This window comes from Tribolium castaneum, chromosome 1 (genome assembly GCF_031307605.1).
Source record: "Tribolium castaneum strain GA2 chromosome 1, icTriCast1.1, whole genome shotgun sequence".
Taxonomy (NCBI): Eukaryota; Metazoa; Arthropoda; class Insecta; order Coleoptera; family Tenebrionidae; genus Tribolium; species Tribolium castaneum.
Genome location: NC_087394.1, coordinates 25,402,995 through 25,421,216, shown reverse-complemented (window position 1 = coordinate 25,421,216; position 18,222 = coordinate 25,402,995). Strand labels below are relative to the sequence as shown.

At 32.9% G+C, this 18,222-nt stretch overlaps 5 protein-coding genes across 5 annotated transcripts; 2 read left to right on the top strand and 3 right to left on the bottom strand.

The window, feature by feature from the left end:
- Positions 1–17: 17 nt before the first annotated feature.
- On the top strand, positions 18–1,193 carry LOC658161 (uncharacterized protein). Its single transcript, XM_964570.5, has 4 exons — positions 18–288; positions 343–644; positions 697–861; positions 914–1,193. The coding sequence occupies exons 1-4, from the start codon at positions 216–218 to the stop codon at positions 1,121–1,123; spliced, it is 750 nt and encodes a 249-aa protein (XP_969663.3). The 5' UTR covers positions 18–215; the 3' UTR covers positions 1,124–1,193.
- Positions 1,194–1,364: 171 nt separating this feature from the next.
- On the top strand, positions 1,365–4,547 carry LOC100141971 (tctex1 domain-containing protein 2). Its single transcript, XM_008201372.3, has 3 exons — positions 1,365–1,634; positions 1,679–1,946; positions 4,477–4,547. Exons 1-3 carry the CDS (start codon positions 1,459–1,461, stop codon positions 4,522–4,524), a joined length of 492 nt encoding a protein of 163 aa, XP_008199594.2. The 5' UTR covers positions 1,365–1,458; the 3' UTR covers positions 4,525–4,547.
- Positions 4,538–5,545, bottom strand: LOC103314689 (uncharacterized protein). The gene is made up of 4 exons (XM_008201312.3): positions 5,197–5,545; positions 4,979–5,150; positions 4,784–4,933; positions 4,538–4,740 (listed from the first exon to the last, which is right to left on the bottom strand). Exons 1-4 carry the CDS (start codon positions 5,443–5,445, stop codon positions 4,580–4,582), a joined length of 732 nt encoding a protein of 243 aa, XP_008199534.1. The 5' UTR covers positions 5,446–5,545; the 3' UTR covers positions 4,538–4,579.
- Positions 5,546–8,040: 2,495 nt separating this feature from the next.
- Positions 8,041–15,854, bottom strand: lds (lodestar). Its single transcript, XM_008201311.3, has 9 exons — positions 15,524–15,854; positions 15,046–15,473; positions 14,324–14,997; positions 11,954–12,224; positions 11,616–11,904; positions 11,426–11,565; positions 8,758–8,976; positions 8,338–8,702; positions 8,041–8,287 (listed from the first exon to the last, which is right to left on the bottom strand). The coding sequence occupies exons 1-9, from the start codon at positions 15,576–15,578 to the stop codon at positions 8,137–8,139; spliced, it is 2,592 nt and encodes an 863-aa protein (XP_008199533.2). The 5' UTR covers positions 15,579–15,854; the 3' UTR covers positions 8,041–8,136.
- A 196-nt stretch (positions 15,855–16,050) lies between these two features.
- Positions 16,051–18,097, bottom strand: Dbp73D (Dead box protein 73D). Its single transcript, XM_964272.4, has one exon. The coding sequence runs from the start codon at positions 17,887–17,889 to the stop codon at positions 16,084–16,086; it is 1,806 nt and encodes a 601-aa protein (XP_969365.2). The 5' UTR covers positions 17,890–18,097; the 3' UTR covers positions 16,051–16,083.
- Positions 18,098–18,222: the final 125 nt, after the last annotated feature.

Genomic DNA, 18,222 nt, shown 5'->3' with positions numbered 1-18,222 from the left:
TTATAAAAAATAAAATTAATAATATTGTAGTAATAATTAGTGTTTATTCGGTTGCATTACAAGTTAGTTTTCACACATGAATCAGATAGTTGCAAGTTTTATTCGTTTGTGTGTGAATTATTGCAAAAGTTGAATTTCAGTAAGGTTGTCAAAATTGAGGTTATGTAACGTGACATGTGTCAGTTTAATTAATTTTTGATCATTTCTGTCCAAAAATGGATTTTGTAATTGATACTACGGGTTCGTTGGCTTCGGACGATGTATTGGAACCCTCAATTAACAACGAGAGTACGTAAATTTGTAATTTTTAGATGTTTTATTCAGGTGATTGCTTTTTTGCAGATTCTTTGGTGTCAAAGCTTCTGGAGGAGTACCGCCAGGAGTCTGCCACCAAGAAAAAGGCCCCACGCAAAAACGACAAAAAGAATGGTTTAATGGACTCCTTTTTTAAGGAAATGGGTTGGAAGGGTCGAAAAAGGAAGAAACCGCAGAGAGTTAATGTTTCGGCGGAATTGCAAAACTTAAACTCAAAAACCGAAATTAAGGAAGTGTTGAAAAAGTCTGTCATAACGCCAGAATTTGAAAAACAACACATTGCACCCCCGTTTGAACTGTCCGAAAAAGTTTTGAAGAAACAGCGAAAAGTATTGATGATTATTGTTAAATTTTGGTGATTCTGACGGTTTATTTTTGTAGAAAGAAGCAGAATTAACGAAAGGGAAGAAATGGTACGGTTTGCCGGCAACTGAAATGACTGAAGAAGTGAAACGTGACCTTGAAATCCTACAAATGCGCTCGGTTTTGGACCCGAAACGGTTTTACAAGAAAAACGATTTGAAAGTCCTTCCAAAATATTTCCAGGTTTGTTTTACCATTTGACACTAGTGTGTTAATTAATTTATTGTTTCACTAGATTGGAAAAGTGATGGATTCACCTCTGGATTACTATAACAACAGATTGACGAAGAAAGAAAGGAAAAAGACACTCGTTGACGAACTTCTCGCAGATTCCGAATTCAATAAATACAACAAACGCAAGTTTAAAGAAATCATACAAGAAAAACAAAAAACACATTACAAGGCCTGGAGAGAGGCCAAGAAGCTCAAAAAGAAGAAAAAATAAATGCCATTGTCACTTTAACATACATTTTTTTTAATAAAGTGGATTTATTATAATATTATCAACACTTCAATTTAGTTTTTAGAATTTGAAAATTGCCGCATCGTGTTACCAACCTTAATCAATTGTCCAAAATTACAAGGCTTAAAATTGTTCCAAAAAGACGTAAAATAATTTCTATTGGTTTCTAATCAATTGATAATGATTATTTAAATCACGAGTGTTTAATCACTAATTTAAATTTAGCGCTCGATCTATCAACCGTCTGTCACTTGTCACCAATTTTTAGGTTATGTTTTCAAATTTGTAAACAATCGATTTATACACCAAAGACAATAATGGCAGAAAACGACAAAAATGTTGAAATATCGGACGCAGTTTCAGCCGTAGGTAGTGATATCACACGTGAGACAGTTTCGGAAGTGGCTGCCGAGTCAGCCATTATAGCCCCCCCAAGCTGCGAGACAATTCCGGCGATACACTCGTACCAAATTAAACCGGTCTTGGCAGACAAGTATTAAACAAGATCACCAGCGCACTATAACTAACTTCAATTAGATTCAAGGGTGGAACAGTGAAAGAAATAATGCGAAATATCCTCACCGAGAAATTGAGTGGCAAATCTTACGATCCGGACCAAGTCAAAAAATGGACCGTTGATTTGGCCAATGAAATCAGCGAAAAAGTAACAGAGTTGAAAATGAAACGATACAAACACATTGTACAAGTGATTCTGGGCGAGCACAAGGGGGCTGGGGTGAAGGCGGGGGTGCGGTGTCTCTGGGACGCCGAGACTGATGGATACACGAGCGAGACATTCTCAAATGTAGGTTCCTATTCCCACCGATTTAAAAAAGTCCATTATTGACCTTTAAATGTTAGAAAATCAATCTTTTTCTTTATACTAACCCCCTGAATCACCTAAAAGTGTTGTCAAATATTCAGAGTGTTTCAAAAAAGCTACAATACAGACTTATGTTTTAATTAGCTTTTATTAGGTACTGATGATTTTGATCTAAACTTGTTTTGGTCGATTCTGCTTAATTTTTGAGGTAATTTGATTTTTTTTGACAACACGCTTTGTAAAAAAATGATTACACAAAAACTAAGAATCCTAGAAAAGTAGGACTTTTACCATTTTGAAAAGAAAAGTTCGAACTTAAATCTGTACCAATTGTGTAGCATGTTGCAATTAAGAGCGTAAAGAAATTTAAAAGTTTGTTAAAAGTTGAATAACTTGAATCAGTTAAATGGAACAGCCTATTTTTTTCTGCTTCCCAAAGATCATCTAAAAACATAAAGTTTCCAACGCCTACAGTTAATAATGTAAAAAGATATTTGAATTTAAAAGTGAATTTCAGCAAAAATACACATTTTTCTTGAGCGTTGTTGTTTCCATAGTAAATACCATAATTCATAGTAACCCCACCTCGAAGATTTAAGAATTTGCCATAAATAAAGTGGGGACAAAAATTTTCTTACACACAACACACAAGACTTTTTCTCAATCGCAAATATTAAGACTATACCATAATATTCAGAACAAAACTATGTAATAATTTATTAAATTCAGATTTTTTCTGTTTACTCGTTACAGTAGACATTTGATTTCAATAAAAAATGGAAGAGCTAGCGTTTTTTCTATTTTGTCGCTTGATGTTTTGATAGTGATAGTTTTGAGGCAACGCCAACTGCGTTATTAACTCGAAGCGCAAATATCTATTTATTTTGCCATTTTGGATAGCGATAGTAGAAAAACAAATATTCTTTTATGGTTGGAGTTTATATACGGATTTATAAACAGTACGGATAATAAAAGTCGACAAACAAACAAAAGAAAGGAAATTTTAAATTAAAAAGATTTTTGAATTTTGTAATTTTAATCGTGGTTGTAATGTAATGCCGTTTGCCAAGTATTTTATGTGACGGTTTTTGACGATATAAGATGTAAAATTAAAAAAAGGAAACCCGAGAGACGTGACAAAAACAACAAAAAGAAGGCGGAAAAAAATAGACTAGGACAAATTATTAAAACTAGCAAAAAAAAAATTCGAAAATAGATTACAAAACGTAGGACGAGAGAGAAAGTGAAGAAAGACGAGACTAGAACAAAAAGAGCTGAGAAAAAACACAGTTGACAGATAAGAGAAGCGAAAGAAAAGACTAAAGAACGAAACTAAACAAGAGAACGACGAGATGAGATAAAAAAACAGGAAGAAATATTAAAGTTTTAGTTATTATTATTACACTGTATAAACCAATAAAAGATGAATACTGGTCTAAGGATAACACTAAACGTATTATTAGCTGAAAATTTAACTTTTGCTTTCAGTATTATCTTTATCATTGAGTTTTCCTTTGAGTATTATCATTATCCTTTCAGTATAATGTCTAATGGCTAAGACACTTCACTGTTAATGTTTTTAGAGAGACAATTTAATTAGGTCTTTTACATGTCAGAAAAATAACAGAGTTCAGTTTAAATTTTTTAAGTTATTCCACTTTAAGAAACTTCATTTTTTGTCTTCTTTATTATAGGCGAAGTTTAGTCGAAGCTGCTCCAACTTAACCCAAACAAAAATAATTATAATCATGCTTAAACAACAAAAAAGAAATGTGATAAATAAAATGAAAACAAAATAAGAAAAGAAAATGAGAATGAGAAAGGAAAGTAAATAATAGTAAAAAGAAAAATATTTAATTTTTATTAATATCTTATATGCTGTTTATCTGCTTACTTAAAAAAAAATTGACAGCAATGAGCTGAAAAAATTTTATTCTGAAAGCATGAAATAGTTGTTGGAATTAGTACCTTGTAAATTAACAGAATTTTATAACAATTGTTCATCGATAAAAATGTGAGGTCTTTTTATGTCCCGTCCGTCATCAATTTGTATTTCTTTTTCCTGCTCTAATTGTAGGTTGAAAACAGTTTGACTGGTACTAAGTTCCTATAAAGAAAAATTCACTTCTACTGGTACTGTTCGTAAAAACTGAAAATAAAATCTAAAAATGTGTGCAATGTCCCGTCTGTTTACATCAATGTTAAAACTACATCAAAAATGCAATAAAATATTAACATTTTAACATTAAAAGGTCAAGAATGGGCTTTTTCAACTCGCTGGGACACCTGTAAGTGTTACAGCCTTCCTGTTGTATAGGGAACTTTGTTCAAGGCGGTTTTTAATTGCTAACAACTTAAAAATACGAAAATCATAAGAAAATCATAAGAGTTATAACACCGTTAAAACGTTAATTTTTTTATTATTAAAAATGAAGTTAGACGTCTAATAAGAACGAGTTTCCTGTCCATCAAGAAGGCCATGGTGACAAATTTCTAATAGAATTTTTTTCAGGACACCATTTTTTGTTTGGTAGTCGTGTATGCAGTTTATTTATATTAAATAAAACAGTACAGCTGGCAGAATCTTTTTTATTTACTAAGTTTGTCAACCAGGCTCAGTTCATCATACACGACTCGTATGTCGGGATGAGATATTTGATGTTAATGAACGCATCTTCTCCCCCATATCTTTCAAGCGTTTCCAAAGTATCGTTAATAATATCGGCTAAGTTCTCCCCTCTCATTTGGCTATAATCAATGCCGTCGCCACAATTTACTGAAAATTCGTGTTAAAAATGAATAATTAATTCGAAGTTTACCATTTTTCTCCTTAAATAAATTCAATACGGGTAAAATCTGGCGGTAATAGGGGACCAGAGCCTCCCCAACCATATCGCCCGACTTGACCAAGTGTTGCAAGACTCTTAAGGTGGAGCACATGACTTGCTTATTTTTCGTATTGAGAGCATCTAAAAAAAATTACAATTTTTGTGGCTCATTTCAACAAAACTTACTTTTAATCGGAATAATTAATTGTGGAATACATGGAAAAATCTTCGGTCCGCCATACGTCAACATATCGTGAATCCCCTGTTGGGCGAAGGCTTTATAGGGGTTTTCCGTCTCGCACAGCCCCTCGAAAAACATGGGCAGGTAGTGGTGGTAGTCCAGTTTGTTTATGTCGGCCTGTTCAAAACACGATACCAAACAGTTAAAAAAATAACTGACTTACTTTCCACGATATTCGTTTGCCGTTGGCTTCCAATGCGATGGGGAAATCCCCGCGTTTGTAGTTCGTTCGGAAGTTGGTCGGTCTGGGGGGCTGCTCCTTGAGCGCATTGCAACGGGGCGGAGGGACAACACATGTACCTTTTTGTAGAGCTTGGATCGTGAAGGCCGGAACGATGCGACAGGTTTTGTGTCGGGGGGCTCCGGGTAGTGGTTTGCGTAAAGAAGAACGAAATTCTTTGCCACTAACCATTGCCAACAAAAATATGACAATTTTGAAATGATTTGCGAATGTGTTGTCGGGGGTGACGGTTGTTTTGTCGATACGAGGATGTGATAGGGTGATTAGGTGAGAGACGTCACATCGGGGTTTTTAACCGATTCTTATTATTCTGTTTTTTTTTTAATAATTTGTTGATTCATTTTATATATTACCTACAACACAACTATTTGTATACCCGAATTTGACAATGACAACTGTTTAATACAACTCTATTAAAATATTTTTTTTAAATAAATTGTTGATTCATTTTACATATCACCTACAACACAACTATTTGTTTACAACTGTAAACAGTTTTTGTAAATAAAAAAACGGATAATATAGGGTGTTTCGTCTAAACCCCACATTAGAAGTCTTGGAAGTTCTAGTAATGATAATCATCTGGAAATTTGTATACAACCATAATCTCTTAGGTTCTACTCAATGAAAAATATTTTCAACATGTTTTAAATTTTTATTTTTGAATGGAAAACTACAGGGTGCTCAAAAACTGGCACACCAACTCAGTGGTTATTTATTGAGAAGTAAGTGCAGATTATGGGAAAAATGTTGAAAAAATTCCTAAAGTCATATTTTAAAAAATCTGGAGCTACAAACTTAGTATGTTAACTTCTTTAGTTTTCATTATTTTTTATGTTTTTATGTTTCATACCAGGTAATCGTTCCGTAACAAAATGATGAATAATTATTTTTAAATTTACTATCACATTTTAGCAGTTTTTTTAATTTAAAAAAATTAAAATTCATCAAAAAAATCACAATGTGTAGATGTGTCAACACTGGGAATTATTTCCTAGAAAACCGTTTCAAAAATAATTTATTTTTATTGTTGCTCAAATTCTATTGCGATCATGACTGTTAGACAACGTTGCCAAATATCATTTATCTAAAATCCGTTATTTATTAATAACTTTAATACAAAGATTTTTTTTACTATTTTTACCTTTATATGTAACCAGTTCTCTACCACACACCATTGAGTTGGTGCGCCAGTTTTTAAGCACGCTGTATATTTTTTTAATGCGTTTTTGGATTACTAAAATTATTTTAGTTAATCTTCACAAACTGTCCCTAAATCTGAATTTAGACATTTACGAAATATTTAGGGTTTTTAAATTTGAAAATATTTTTCAACCCATTCTAAAGAGGAATCCTAGATCTTTCCCTTGGTCTTTTCAAGTACTCTAATTCTAATTATTATTCTAATTCTCTAATATGAACTGAAATGGGATATATTTTATTTTCACGAGGCGAATATCAAAATTTTGAACACAATTTGTCGCTTTTGTATTCTCTTCCAAGCGAAATATTGAAGATTGACTAAAGTAATATTTCATGACAACAATGCAGTTGGAGACAAATTTTAGGTCTCATATATTTTTTTCTCCAAAAATAACTAGGAAAGATGTAAACTAATACGTATGTGTAAAATGTTCCATGTCAACTGGGATGACTTGATTGTTTATTTTATTAGCAAATAATTTTCTTATTAACAATTGCATTGCGTATTATTATTTATTAATTTTTATTACATATCAAATGATTTTTTTTACTATTATTTATTATTATTACATTGTTAATATTGAAAAAAATGCTTTTCATTTTTGTTTACATTCATATAAAACCTATTTTTTCTTCATTATGTAAAAATTATGTTCTGGAGCTCTAAAATCACATTTTGAAGGCAAGTGTGTTGCTACAAATTTAGGACAATGCTAAGATTAGAGAAAGTGTCGTTTCTACAATTTATTATTTCCCAAAATAAAAAGTGCAGACTTAGCTTGTTTTTTAATATAGTCATAGTAGTGCTTTTTTTTAAATCCGAATCTAGTAAATCCTATATTTTTTGTTACTTTTTTCCCAATAGAACTAGTATATTATTTAGTCAAATGTCGACATCTTTTGTTTTTGACATAACAATAAAAGTTGAGTTTTGGGCGAAATCTAAAAAAAATCAAATTTTTCTTAATTAAAACGATGCACATTTGAAACAAAGACGATATTCAGGCACTTTTTTCTGTAATTTTTTTTTATTAATTAGCTTAACTCTAATTACTTTATTAATTAATCCTTATTTTTTCTGATATTAAAAACATAAATGCGTTTCAATTTATATGCCTGAGGACTATAACGACTGTAATTCTTGTCGTCAGGTTACGTGACTATCAAATTTAGATGTCAAAGTTTTATATCCAATTTCTCTTCCAATATTTTTAGTCATTCGGTACTTAATTAAGGGATATAAAAAGGTGTAAATAAAGTAAAGGTTTTGTAAACGGTTATTAAAGTAAAAAATATGAAACTGAAACAAATAAAAAATGATTAGAAAGTAGACGTTAAAGAATTTAAAAAACAAGTGTGACCACCATTAGATAACAGTGTTTATAGTTGTTTAGTGCACTAAACTAATCGTTATTTTAGAATAACACTATAAACTATAAAATTTTGATATTTCGGGTAGTTATTGACGAAAACATCTGCAAATTTATGATTATTTCCTACGTTTTCTTAAATTTGTAAAAACGCAATTCATTTAGTTTGGGGTAAAAAATACAACCCACAAACTGAACTCAATTCTTATTTTGTATTGTTCCTTAAAAAATAAAAAAATATAAAAATCATGTAAAATAGAACACTGTACAAAATACTACAAAAAATCAGTTACTTAAAATCAAAAAGCATTTTCAAATCCTGCAGCGACAGTTTACTGTTAGTGACTTGCTTGGACCCTGTAAGCATCGCATTGGCAATCTCGAGTTTTCTCTCTTGTAAAGCTTTAATCCTCTCCTCAATTGTTTCAAGAGCCATGAACCTGAAACAAATTGTGAGAAAAAAAAAATTCACCACAAAAACCACACGCACTTGTACACATAAATGTCCTTCTTTTGGCCCATCCGATAAATCCGGTCCTGTGCCTGATTTTCCAACTGCGGATTCCAGTGCAAATCTAACAAAAACAAATGATTCGCTCCGACTAAATTCAAACCAACTCCGCCAGCAGTTAGTGACAGCAACAAAACTTTCGTCGCGCTGTTTGGATCGTTGAAATTGTCAACAATTGGCATTCGTTTCTGAACGACGACTGAACCATCGAGACTAGCATAGGGGATTCCCTCGTTTTCGAGGTGTATTGCAACTAAATGTAGTAAACTAGTCCATTGCGAAACGACAATCGCTTTATCCTCGCCCGAAATTTTGTTCTTGAGTAAATTAATCAATGCTCTGATCTGGAAGCAAATTAATTTTTTTGCAAACGTTCGAAACAAGGAATGACAAACTTACTTTACTGCTCGGTCTCTCTGTCATGAAAACTGGATTTGTGGGGTTCAAGTAACCTTTTGAAGCTTCTTTCAAGCCGACACCTTCATTAGCGAGGTTTGCGGCAACTCTAGGCTCTTCCTCTTCATGAATGTTTAATCTATTCAATTGTTCGAGAAGATTCAATTCTTCGGATTCCTCCTGGTCATCGGCATTACCCAAATCTTCATCGCCTTGTAACATCTAGTTGCGCTTACATTAGTTTTTATTTCGATATAAAGGCCGCTCAAAAAATCAAGCACAAGTGTTTGGAGATTAAACAGTTTCTTAATCTTTGACTGGTATCTTAAAAATTGTCGGTTGTAAGCAGAACAAAACAATAAGACAATGATTTTCAAATTCATAGCAACATTTAAACACTTTGTGAGAAGATCAAAAAAGTGATTCGGTCACATCAGCACATGATCCTTATTTCATTTTGTTTAAAATGCCATTTCGAATTAATAACAAAATTAAATATTAAATTCTTCGAATTTTTTTTTGGCTTTTTCCAGACAGTTTTTGAAAAATATTGTTAGGTTTCTCATTAAAACGTGCTAATAAAACGTAAAAAATAAAAAATGTTATTTCTGAGTGTTGACTCAATTAGGTGATGTGTATGAAAACTTAAAAAAAGTAGGAATAGCTCATTTTTCGATGAAATTTTCTCATTTTCAGCCAATTGTAGAAAAAATTTCGCTCAAAAACAAAAGAAATTCAATGAAACTGGAATTTTGAGACGTGTTCATAGATGTTACAAAATAACTTAGTTTTAAGTTTAAAAAAGCGAACTAAAGTTGACTGTAATAAGATAAGATCAAGATCAATTTTAATCAAATTTGGCGATTTTTTCAGCAAGTTTAAGCAAAATTTTTCGAGATAGAAAACCTACAAGGTTAATTAACTATTAAATAAAGGCAAAAAGTACCATTTATTTCTTCATGATTGAATAAAATTTTGCGAATATTTCCGTTTTTGGCTGAAAAAGTTAAACAGTTAAAAGAATTGGCAAAAAATTATGCAAATTTCGACTTTTTTTGGTGATTTTTGATTGGTTTTGGTGGCATCTTTAGACTTAATTTTATATCTGAAAAATAGAATATGATTTTAGAGTAGTTTTTAGTTTTTCGGCTTATTTTCCATGAATTTCCATTTATTTTGCAATCTATACGTGTATTTGTACTTTGAAAATAAATCAGTCTTGACCTAAAAAAGTGTTTTTTTCATCCAATTGTAGATAAATTTTTCGAAAAAAAACCTAGTTTTTACATCAACAAGACTCGACCAAAACTAAAATAATAGAAAAATATGCTTAAAAAAGACAAATTCGAAAGTTTTCGGCCTCTTTTAGCAAAAAAGTCTAAAAATAAAAAACTGAGAATGTATCTCTTAAATACTCAAGACACGTAGAAATAATATCTAATGGTAATTTTTTTTACATTAAATAATCGTCTCTGTTTCAAGGCTGGTTCAAATAATTTACTTTTTATCCAATTTTTAGCGATTTAAAAAAACTTAGTTTTATCACAATAACGTCTTTAAAAATCGAAAAACGGGGAATTACGCAATTTTCGATTTAACGAAGGAACAATAAATTTACGTTTGTTTTTACAAAAATTTGAGAAATGCTGCAAACCGAATCAAAATAGTACTCGAAGAAGGAAAAATAATGTTTCACTAAACAAATTTTGTAATTTTTTATTCTTTTTCTCACAAAAAACTGAGAACATGACACTAAATAAATGTTTAGTGGCCTGAAAAAATTAAAAAACATCACATTTTTTGACCATTTTTCGGCTTAATTGTAAAGAAATTTCGCCAAAAAACGAGCTAAATCGGGTGAAAATCAAATAAAGCTTTGGCATGATCTTGCAAACGAAAGTTTTTCCAGCCTGTGAAGCGAAATTAATCGAAAAGTTAAAAAAAATGTGTTTAAACTGTTGAAAAAGACAAAAATAATACCACTTTTGGCATACATTGGTAATTTAAAGGCAAACTTTTAACGAAATCTTGCGAAATAATTGGTTTCTGGCTAGAAAATGTGCTAAAACACTTTTTTGAAAAGACAAGCAAATTAAGTGCTAGACTTAATTTGGTGTTTTTCTGGTCTATTATCTAGCGAAATTTCGCAAAAAAATTGATTTAAACAATTTTTGGCGAAAATTTTTGAACTTTAAAATGAATTTCTTATTCGAAAACGAGTTAAATCGAGCAAAATAAGCTAAATTTCAATATAATTTCGTAGGTAAGGGTGACTTAACAATAACAAAATATGGCGAAAAAAAAAGGCAAACTAAAGCGATTAAAAGCCACCTATTGTAACTTATTTTTGTGGATTTTAGACGTTTTTGACCAAATCTTAAATAAATATAGAAATAATAAATAAATATCTGATTCAACAATGAATTAAACCGAGAGAAACAGGCTAAAATGTTTAACATCAACTTCAGTCTAACTTGGTGAATTAAATTTAATTAGATTAAAGAAAGTAACGAAATCCTCAAACTAATTTCACTAAGAAAAACTTACATTTGAATTCTCTAGTCTCTGACAGTATTTGAATTTGAAAAAAAAAAACAATAATTGTGTAATAATAAAGCAATAATTCATCAAAAATTTTTCATTTAATTTTTTTACAATTTTTTCAACTTACTTGTTTGATCAAGCTTGGATGGCAGCAAATCTGTCGTAATCTCAGCAACAAAACGAGAATTTCGTGTTGGCTCACTTCTTTGACTCGATTCAATTTCAGCAATTTGTTCCTCATTTTGAAATATTCACCATTAGGGTCGGCTATAATTTAATTAATAATTTTATTTAAAACAAAAAAATATATCACTCACGTGGCATTCCGTTAAATTTCAAATCATAAGCGTCTTGATTTTTCTCAGCTCGTTGATGCAAAAACTGTGCAAAAAGAGTCCGCGAAAAAATCAAAACTTTCTGATAAACATCCATCTCATCCTTCTCTAACTTGACGGAAACTAATTCCCATTTGCGATCAGGCAAACTCTCCAAAACGCCCTTTTCCATCAACTCAGCCTTGGTCCGTCTCAACATTAAGGAAGAAATAACAGCATGAAGACGCATCGCGCCACCTGTGCTCTTATCACCAACCCAATGTTTCCACACCTGAAACCCCAAGTTTGCTTACTTTGCAAAAAATTAATTTAATACAGACATGGAGATCATCAAACGGTGAACAACGTAAAAATTTGAAAATCGCATACATGTCCAGCTCTTTGTTGTGGACAGGAGTTCCGGTCAAGGCCCACCGCGATTTGCCCGACAATCGGAAAACAGCTTCGGAAGTTTTTGATTTGTAATTGCGGATCTGGTGGGCTTCGTCCAAAATAATTCGGCGCCAGTGTACTCCAAAAACAGCGCCATCTCGCGAGTTTTCGTTCATAATCAGCGAGTAGGTGGTGATGACGACGTCGTGTTCGGCTAATCTAAAAAAAAATTTTTTTTTCTACAATTCCTTAACAAAATGTAAGTCTACGCATCAATTTCCAAGAATACTAGACAAAAAAAAACAAGAAAAATTTTGTTGAAACAATTATAACAGCCTATTAAAAGTCAATATACTTATTTTGTTAATTAAAGGTTATTTAGATTTATCGATAAATACTTGCAATCGCTTCATTAGCTACTGTTTTTACAACACATTCTTCAAAACTACTTGAGTGTTCCAATAGTTTGTTGATATCAATTGAAGAAAATTTACAGAAAACACATGGAAGATGATACTTATTTAGACCACAATTTTAACAAAAAAAGGTTGCAATATTCTTGGAAAACAAAGATTAGAAAATAAATATTCAGACTTATTCCTTTTCGAGAGTTTTGACAAAATAAATAAAATAAAATAAAATAACTCGAGATGAATCAAGTATATAAAAATACGAAACTACAATTACTAACTTTAGTTACACCAGGAATTACAAATTTCTGCAAATCTGAAAAAATAAGATTTTTAATTAGAAAGAGTTTGAATAAAATTAAAAAATAATAGTAATAGACCAGCGACAACTTAAAAAATTAATGATTTGATGGATTATTAAAAAATATTTGAAATAATAAATTTGCAGTGTGCAATTGTAAAAAAAAATTTGTTTCTATTAAGTAAGCAAAACCCGTTTTTTAAGCTTTCTAAAATGTTTTTAGTCTTAATCAAACGATCTCGATAAGAAACCTAACATTTTCAAGTTAAAAAAAACATTTACCATGATTTAAACCAGAATATTAAAAAAAATGTTAATAGATAAATTAACAAATTACAAAAATGACAGTTTAAACTTTTAAGAAAAACGAAAATTGGAAAAAATCCGAGAAGAATCAAGAGGATGAAAATATAAAACAACGAAAGTGTGCATTTTTTATTTTAACAGAAAATCTTAATAATACTCAGATTATTTATTTCCCTTCCACAGAGAATTTTGATAGACAAAAAAAATTTTAAATGAAAAAGAAAAAAAGATAAAATAACAAATGAGTTTAAGACAAAGTTTTATTATATTGATAATGCAAAGTAACATATAAAAAGTAATGAGGCCCTATTTTCTATGAAATATTCAAGAATTTCACAGAATAAAAATTTGTAATTTAAAGCAGTGTAATTGTAAAAAATACAGTTGTTTGTATTATGCACGCAAAGCCAATTTTTTTATTTTTTATTTTTTTTTAATTATGTAGTTGTAGTCTGACATTCTCAAGTTAAAAAACATTTGTTCTGCGCTAATTTCCATAAAAATAACTATTTAAAGCAAAATATTTAAAAAATAAAAAATAAATGGACTAATTACATAATTACAGTTAGAAAAAACAAAAATTAAATTAAATTAAATTAAATTAAATTAAAAAAAGATTAAACTTAAAAAAAAGAAAATTCTATGGTAAAAGATTAAAAAAATTCCGTAAAGTAGGCAAATATAAAAATACACAAGTCCTATCTTTTATTTAAACAAAAAAAATTGTAACATATTAAAAAATCACTGACACTTCAGGGACACTGGATAGAATCTTAAAATTCAAACTCCTTGTTTCTTTTCCAAGGGATTTTGAGAAACAAATTAAATAGTGATTGAAAAGTAATATTAAATGAAAATTAAAATACTCTAAGAATTACAAACTGCAAAACTGAAAAGAAAATAACAAAACTGTTCAATAAAAAAAACTAAAAAAATAGATAAAACTATAAGACGAGTTCTCAGATAACTAGATACCCATATTAAAATGTTTTGAAAATGTGTAGACAGATGTTCTGGTAGGTCAATTGGCGTGGAAACAAACGCAAAACTTTGAATAATTTAAAAGACGAATTAAAAAAAATTTCTATTTTTCCATTCATCAACGATTTTCGCACCAAACTCTGTATCATAGTAAGATAATCTTCATATAATTATATGGATGCACCTGTACTAACCATTATCATCAATAGTCCCGGAATTATAGATTTCAGAATAGATTTGATGCTAGTTAGTGTTTAGTAACGTTTTTCCAAAACGTTAAGAAGTATTTTTTGGAAGAATACGTATTTATAACAACTTACCGTTTGGGCTTAGACTCGCGTTTCGCCCCATGGTACACCTCAACAGACAGCAGCCCCCTTTTGGTCCTCCTATTAATCTCCTCAGACCATTGATTCATAAGACTGGCTGGACAAACGACCAAAGTGCCCCCTGGCCGTTTATCACGATGGTTTTCCTTATCTTGCTCTTCATCAGTGTTCAATTCCCTTGACTTCAATATTAGTGAAATCATTGTAAGCGTTTTCCCAAGTCCCATATCATCAGCCAAGAGCCCCCCTGAGGGTTTTTGTTTTTCGCGCCACAAAAGCCAGGCTAGTGCTTGCTTTTGGTGGGGCATTAGAGGCACTTTAAGCCCACGTGGGTCCTCCACGGTGTCTTTTTCAGTCGGACAAGTCTCCAAAGATTTGTGAAGCGAATCGAGAGTCTCCATTGCCATTGATTTCTCGGCCTTAAATCGAGCAACACCGATTTTACCAAATGTTCGGGGCCCCACGGCCCCCACGCCTGCCTCGATCTCGTCCCAAGCAACTTCGATTCGATTCTGGGCTGTTAAAGGGGGCTCCTCATTATTTACTTCCATGGTATCCAACAAATCCTTTTGCTCTTGCAATAGTTTGATCAATGATTGTTCTTTGTCGATTAGGGATTTCCCCCGATCAGGCAAATTTTCCAGTTTGATCACCCTCATGGCATTCTACAATTGATTACGTAAACAAGTGAAAATAAAGCGACGTTCACTCACTTTAGCCCTCAATAAATCAGCTTCAATTGAGCTGATTTTTTTCACTTGTTCCTCGTACTGTGCCCGGCCTACGATGGTTTTTTGGGGTGTTGGGGGCTCAAGTTTGACGTCAAGTAGCGGTTTTGTGTAAAAAGAAGTGATTTTTGTTTGTTTTTGACTAGTTGTAGGGACAGTTTCATCGTCACTGCTCACTTCGACAATACTGAGAGAATCATTGATAATTTCAGGGGTACTTCCATCGATTTTATCACTCGAGATGGACTTATCTTCCTCATCTGTGTAAAAAGAAGCTTTTTGGTCACTTCCTGAATCACTTTCATCATCACTGATTTGACTGTTGTCTCTGTAGCTAAGTCTTGAAAGATTTGACTCAATTTCTTTTACCGGCTCTTTGGCCTCATCTGCGTGATCTGAAGCTTCAATACGTCCTGATGAATCATAAGTTAAATACAATAAAAACGAGAAACTAAAAAAGTACCATCAAATGAGTCCTGCTCTTCGTCCGAGGAGAAAATATCACTGTTTTCACTCATGATTCAGTCGTTATGAAGCGCAGTCTTAATTCATTCAATTTATAGCACAATTAACGATTAAAAGAATGACGTTATCGTTATCACACACAAAAAACTTTCAAAACTTTTTCCGTTAGATAATTTTGCTGGAGTCAAAATCACAAAAGTGTTACCAACCACACACAAAACCATCTGTGGTTTCAAATAATTGTTTGATGAATTTCCTAACTGTTTTGTTATAGCAGTGTATGAATAATCACTTTTCCCGAATAGTTCGTACTAGTTGAGCAAATTTTACTCAAAAATTTGGGTTTGTTGAAATGACAATGCCACAACTTTGTTGGCACCCCTTAGTCACTAAACCACATAACCCCACTTTTTTCAAAAACAAATTAGTGAAATTTACAAGAAAAATGTTAACGAAGCCCCTTGAATTGGCCCAGCAAGTCAAAAGGTAATATTGGCAACTTAGTTTATAAATCAAACACCCAGAAACAAAAAATATTTTATTACTCCAAAACAATTGCTATTTAACCGAATTAATAACCTTTTTCTTGAGCTTCTTCAAAGCCTTTTTCTTGGACAAAACACTCTCCATCCCCACTTTTTGCTCCTCGTTAACCGCCTCCTTGAGCTTCCCTAACGCCTTCTTATATTTTTCACTCAACCCCTCCAATTCTTCAACCCCAACCTCAACCTCCTCAATTTCTTTCTTCAACAAGGTTTTAAACGCCGGCACTTGTTCCTCATGTAGTAGCGTCACAGCCAACCCCGATTCACCCGCCCTAGCTGTCCTCCCGGCTCTGTGTATGTACGTTTTCAAATATTTGGGGGCTGAATAAGAAATCACGCAATTAACCCCCGGCAAGTCAATCCCTCGAGCCAAAAAATCTGTACAAATCAATAAATCAACTTCACCTTTTGTAAAACTTGAAATAAATTCATCTCGGCTTTTCCCCTTCAAATTTGAGGAAATTTCCTCGATTTTTAACCGTTTTTTAAAGAGTGATTTAAGGAGGATTTTAAGCCTGTGGGCACTTTCGACTGAATGAGTAAAAACCAAAGTTTTAGTCAAATTTTCACGTTTGAGGAACGCGTACAAAACGAGTGGTTTGACGTCTTTAGAACAGACGATGTATTTCTCCGTTAATTCTTTCGGTGTTGTGTATTTTCCGGTCAAAATCATGGGTTTTTCCTCACTTTCGTTGTAGTTTTCCACGACCGATGAAGTGAAAAGCTTCGGTTGGAAAAGTGATAATTTTTCGATTTTTTCGGGGTCTTGGGTCAAAGTCGCCGAAAAGAGGAGTTTCTGAGGCGCCCTTTGTCTCTGTAAAGTACACACATTTAAAACTTTCCTGTTTTGAATCGTGTAAATGTGTTTCTCCAAATGATACAACCAATCGTCTTGAACACTTTCCAAAACACGATCAGCTTCGTCAATTATCAAAAATTCGAGCGCTTGTAAATTAAAACCATTGGTCGATTTTAAATGGTTCACTAACCGACCAGCCGTGCATACAAGAATGTCAATTTTGCTCACAAAACCAAAGCACTCGTTGAAATAAACCAATTGTTTTTGCTCAGCTTGAAACATTTGTTTGCCTGAGACCAGGCCCACTTCGATTCGCGTCCCTTGCGTGTACAACTTGAAGCTTTTAAACACTTGTTCGGCCAAATCTTGCGTCGGCAAAATCACCAAAGCCCTGATTTTCCTCACAGTGAACTGTTTCAAAGTCTGAACCACTGGCAAAACGAACGCGAGAGTTTTCCCACTTCCGGTAGGCGCACTCACGCACACGTCCCTCGGGAACATGATATCGGCATTTTGGCGCGATTGCAACACCCACGGGATCACTTCCGCCTGCACCGGAAACAAATACTTGACCCCGTTGGCTTTCAATTGCTCCCTGAGCCCCTTATCCAACTCCTTCAACTTGGACACTTTACAGGTCAATTCCTGCAAGTCTGACGATATCACAGTGGGGTGGGCGAGCCACTGGGGCAAAACCCGGTCAGCTTTCGGTTTTTTCGCCGCTGTTGAGGCCCCCAGAATTGTGAAACTGTTCAGATCTGGGGGCCGTTTAAGTTTCGGTTGAGGTTCGATGAATTCGTCTGCTTCTGGGGTTTTAGGCGGGCGTCTGGGGACTGTGGTTTTTTGTTTCGGGTTTTTTTTCGGGGTCTGGCGCTTTTCACGTTCGCGCTCTCGCTGGCGGATACGCTGCTGCTTCTTGCGTTCGATTCGTTTGAGGACTGTGGCGAGTTTGGCGGTTTCCTCCTCGGCCGTCACTTCCGGCTTGGAGTCGCCGTGACGATTTATCACAAACAAATCCATTTTTTGGGCCAAATTTACTGTTCAAGACATGTGCGAATTTGAGGTTACGTTCGTTTTTTGACAACTTGTTACATTATGGCCGCAATCCGGTCATCGCGAAAAATTTCGTAGGCCCTTTTACGAATATTACCCTAGATTTTATTGCAAATTGACCAAAAATAATAAAACTGTTCAATTTCCGAGTAATCTAATTAAACAAAATGATCATTTCAACGTGACGGGAATTCGTTCCGACGATGGTGAACCAAAGAACTTTAGTAGTCCACAATGTACGCACATGAGTAATTCGGGTTGCATAAAACTAAAAGTTAAAATTGATTGAATCATCAGTGT

What these genes read in the sequence shown, in the direction of transcription:
- Dbp73D (XM_964272.4), bottom strand. Translation starts at nt 17,889, where the DNA reads ATGGATTTGTTTGTGATAAATCGTCACGGCGACTCCAAGCCGGAAGTG.
- LOC103314689 (XM_008201312.3), bottom strand. Translation starts at nt 5,445, where the DNA reads ATGGTTAGTGGCAAAGAATTTCGTTCTTCTTTACGCAAACCACTACCC. An exon ending in GCAAACGAATATCGTGGAAA is followed by an intron (nt 5,151 to 5,196) that starts GTAAGTCAGTTA and finishes TGTTTTGAACAG; the next exon opens with GCCGACATAAACAAACTGGA. An exon ending in TTTATTTAAGGAGAAAAATG is followed by an intron (nt 4,741 to 4,783) that starts GTAAACTTCGAA and finishes ACGAATTTTCAG; the next exon opens with TAAATTGTGGCGACGGCATT.
- lds (XM_008201311.3), bottom strand. Translation starts at nt 15,578, where the DNA reads ATGAGTGAAAACAGTGATATTTTCTCCTCGGACGAAGAGCAGGACTCA. An exon ending in CACCGTTTGATGATCTCCAT is followed by an intron (nt 11,905 to 11,953) that starts GTCTGTATTAAA and finishes TTGGGGTTTCAG; the next exon opens with GTGTGGAAACATTGGGTTGG. An exon ending in GAAATTTAACGGAATGCCAC is followed by an intron (nt 11,566 to 11,615) that starts GTGAGTGATATA and finishes ATTAAATTATAG; the next exon opens with CCGACCCTAATGGTGAATAT.
- LOC100141971 (XM_008201372.3), top strand. Translation starts at nt 1,459, where the DNA reads ATGGCAGAAAACGACAAAAATGTTGAAATATCGGACGCAGTTTCAGCC. An exon ending in AAACCGGTCTTGGCAGACAA is followed by an intron (nt 1,635 to 1,678) that starts GTATTAAACAAG and finishes AACTTCAATTAG; the next exon opens with ATTCAAGGGTGGAACAGTGA. An exon ending in CGAGCGAGACATTCTCAAAT is followed by an intron (nt 1,947 to 4,476) that starts GTAGGTTCCTAT and finishes AATTTTTTTCAG; the next exon opens with GACACCATTTTTTGTTTGGT.
- LOC658161 (XM_964570.5), top strand. Translation starts at nt 216, where the DNA reads ATGGATTTTGTAATTGATACTACGGGTTCGTTGGCTTCGGACGATGTA. An exon ending in ACCCTCAATTAACAACGAGA is followed by an intron (nt 289 to 342) that starts GTACGTAAATTT and finishes GCTTTTTTGCAG; the next exon opens with ATTCTTTGGTGTCAAAGCTT. An exon ending in TCCTTCCAAAATATTTCCAG is followed by an intron (nt 862 to 913) that starts GTTTGTTTTACC and finishes TTGTTTCACTAG; the next exon opens with ATTGGAAAAGTGATGGATTC.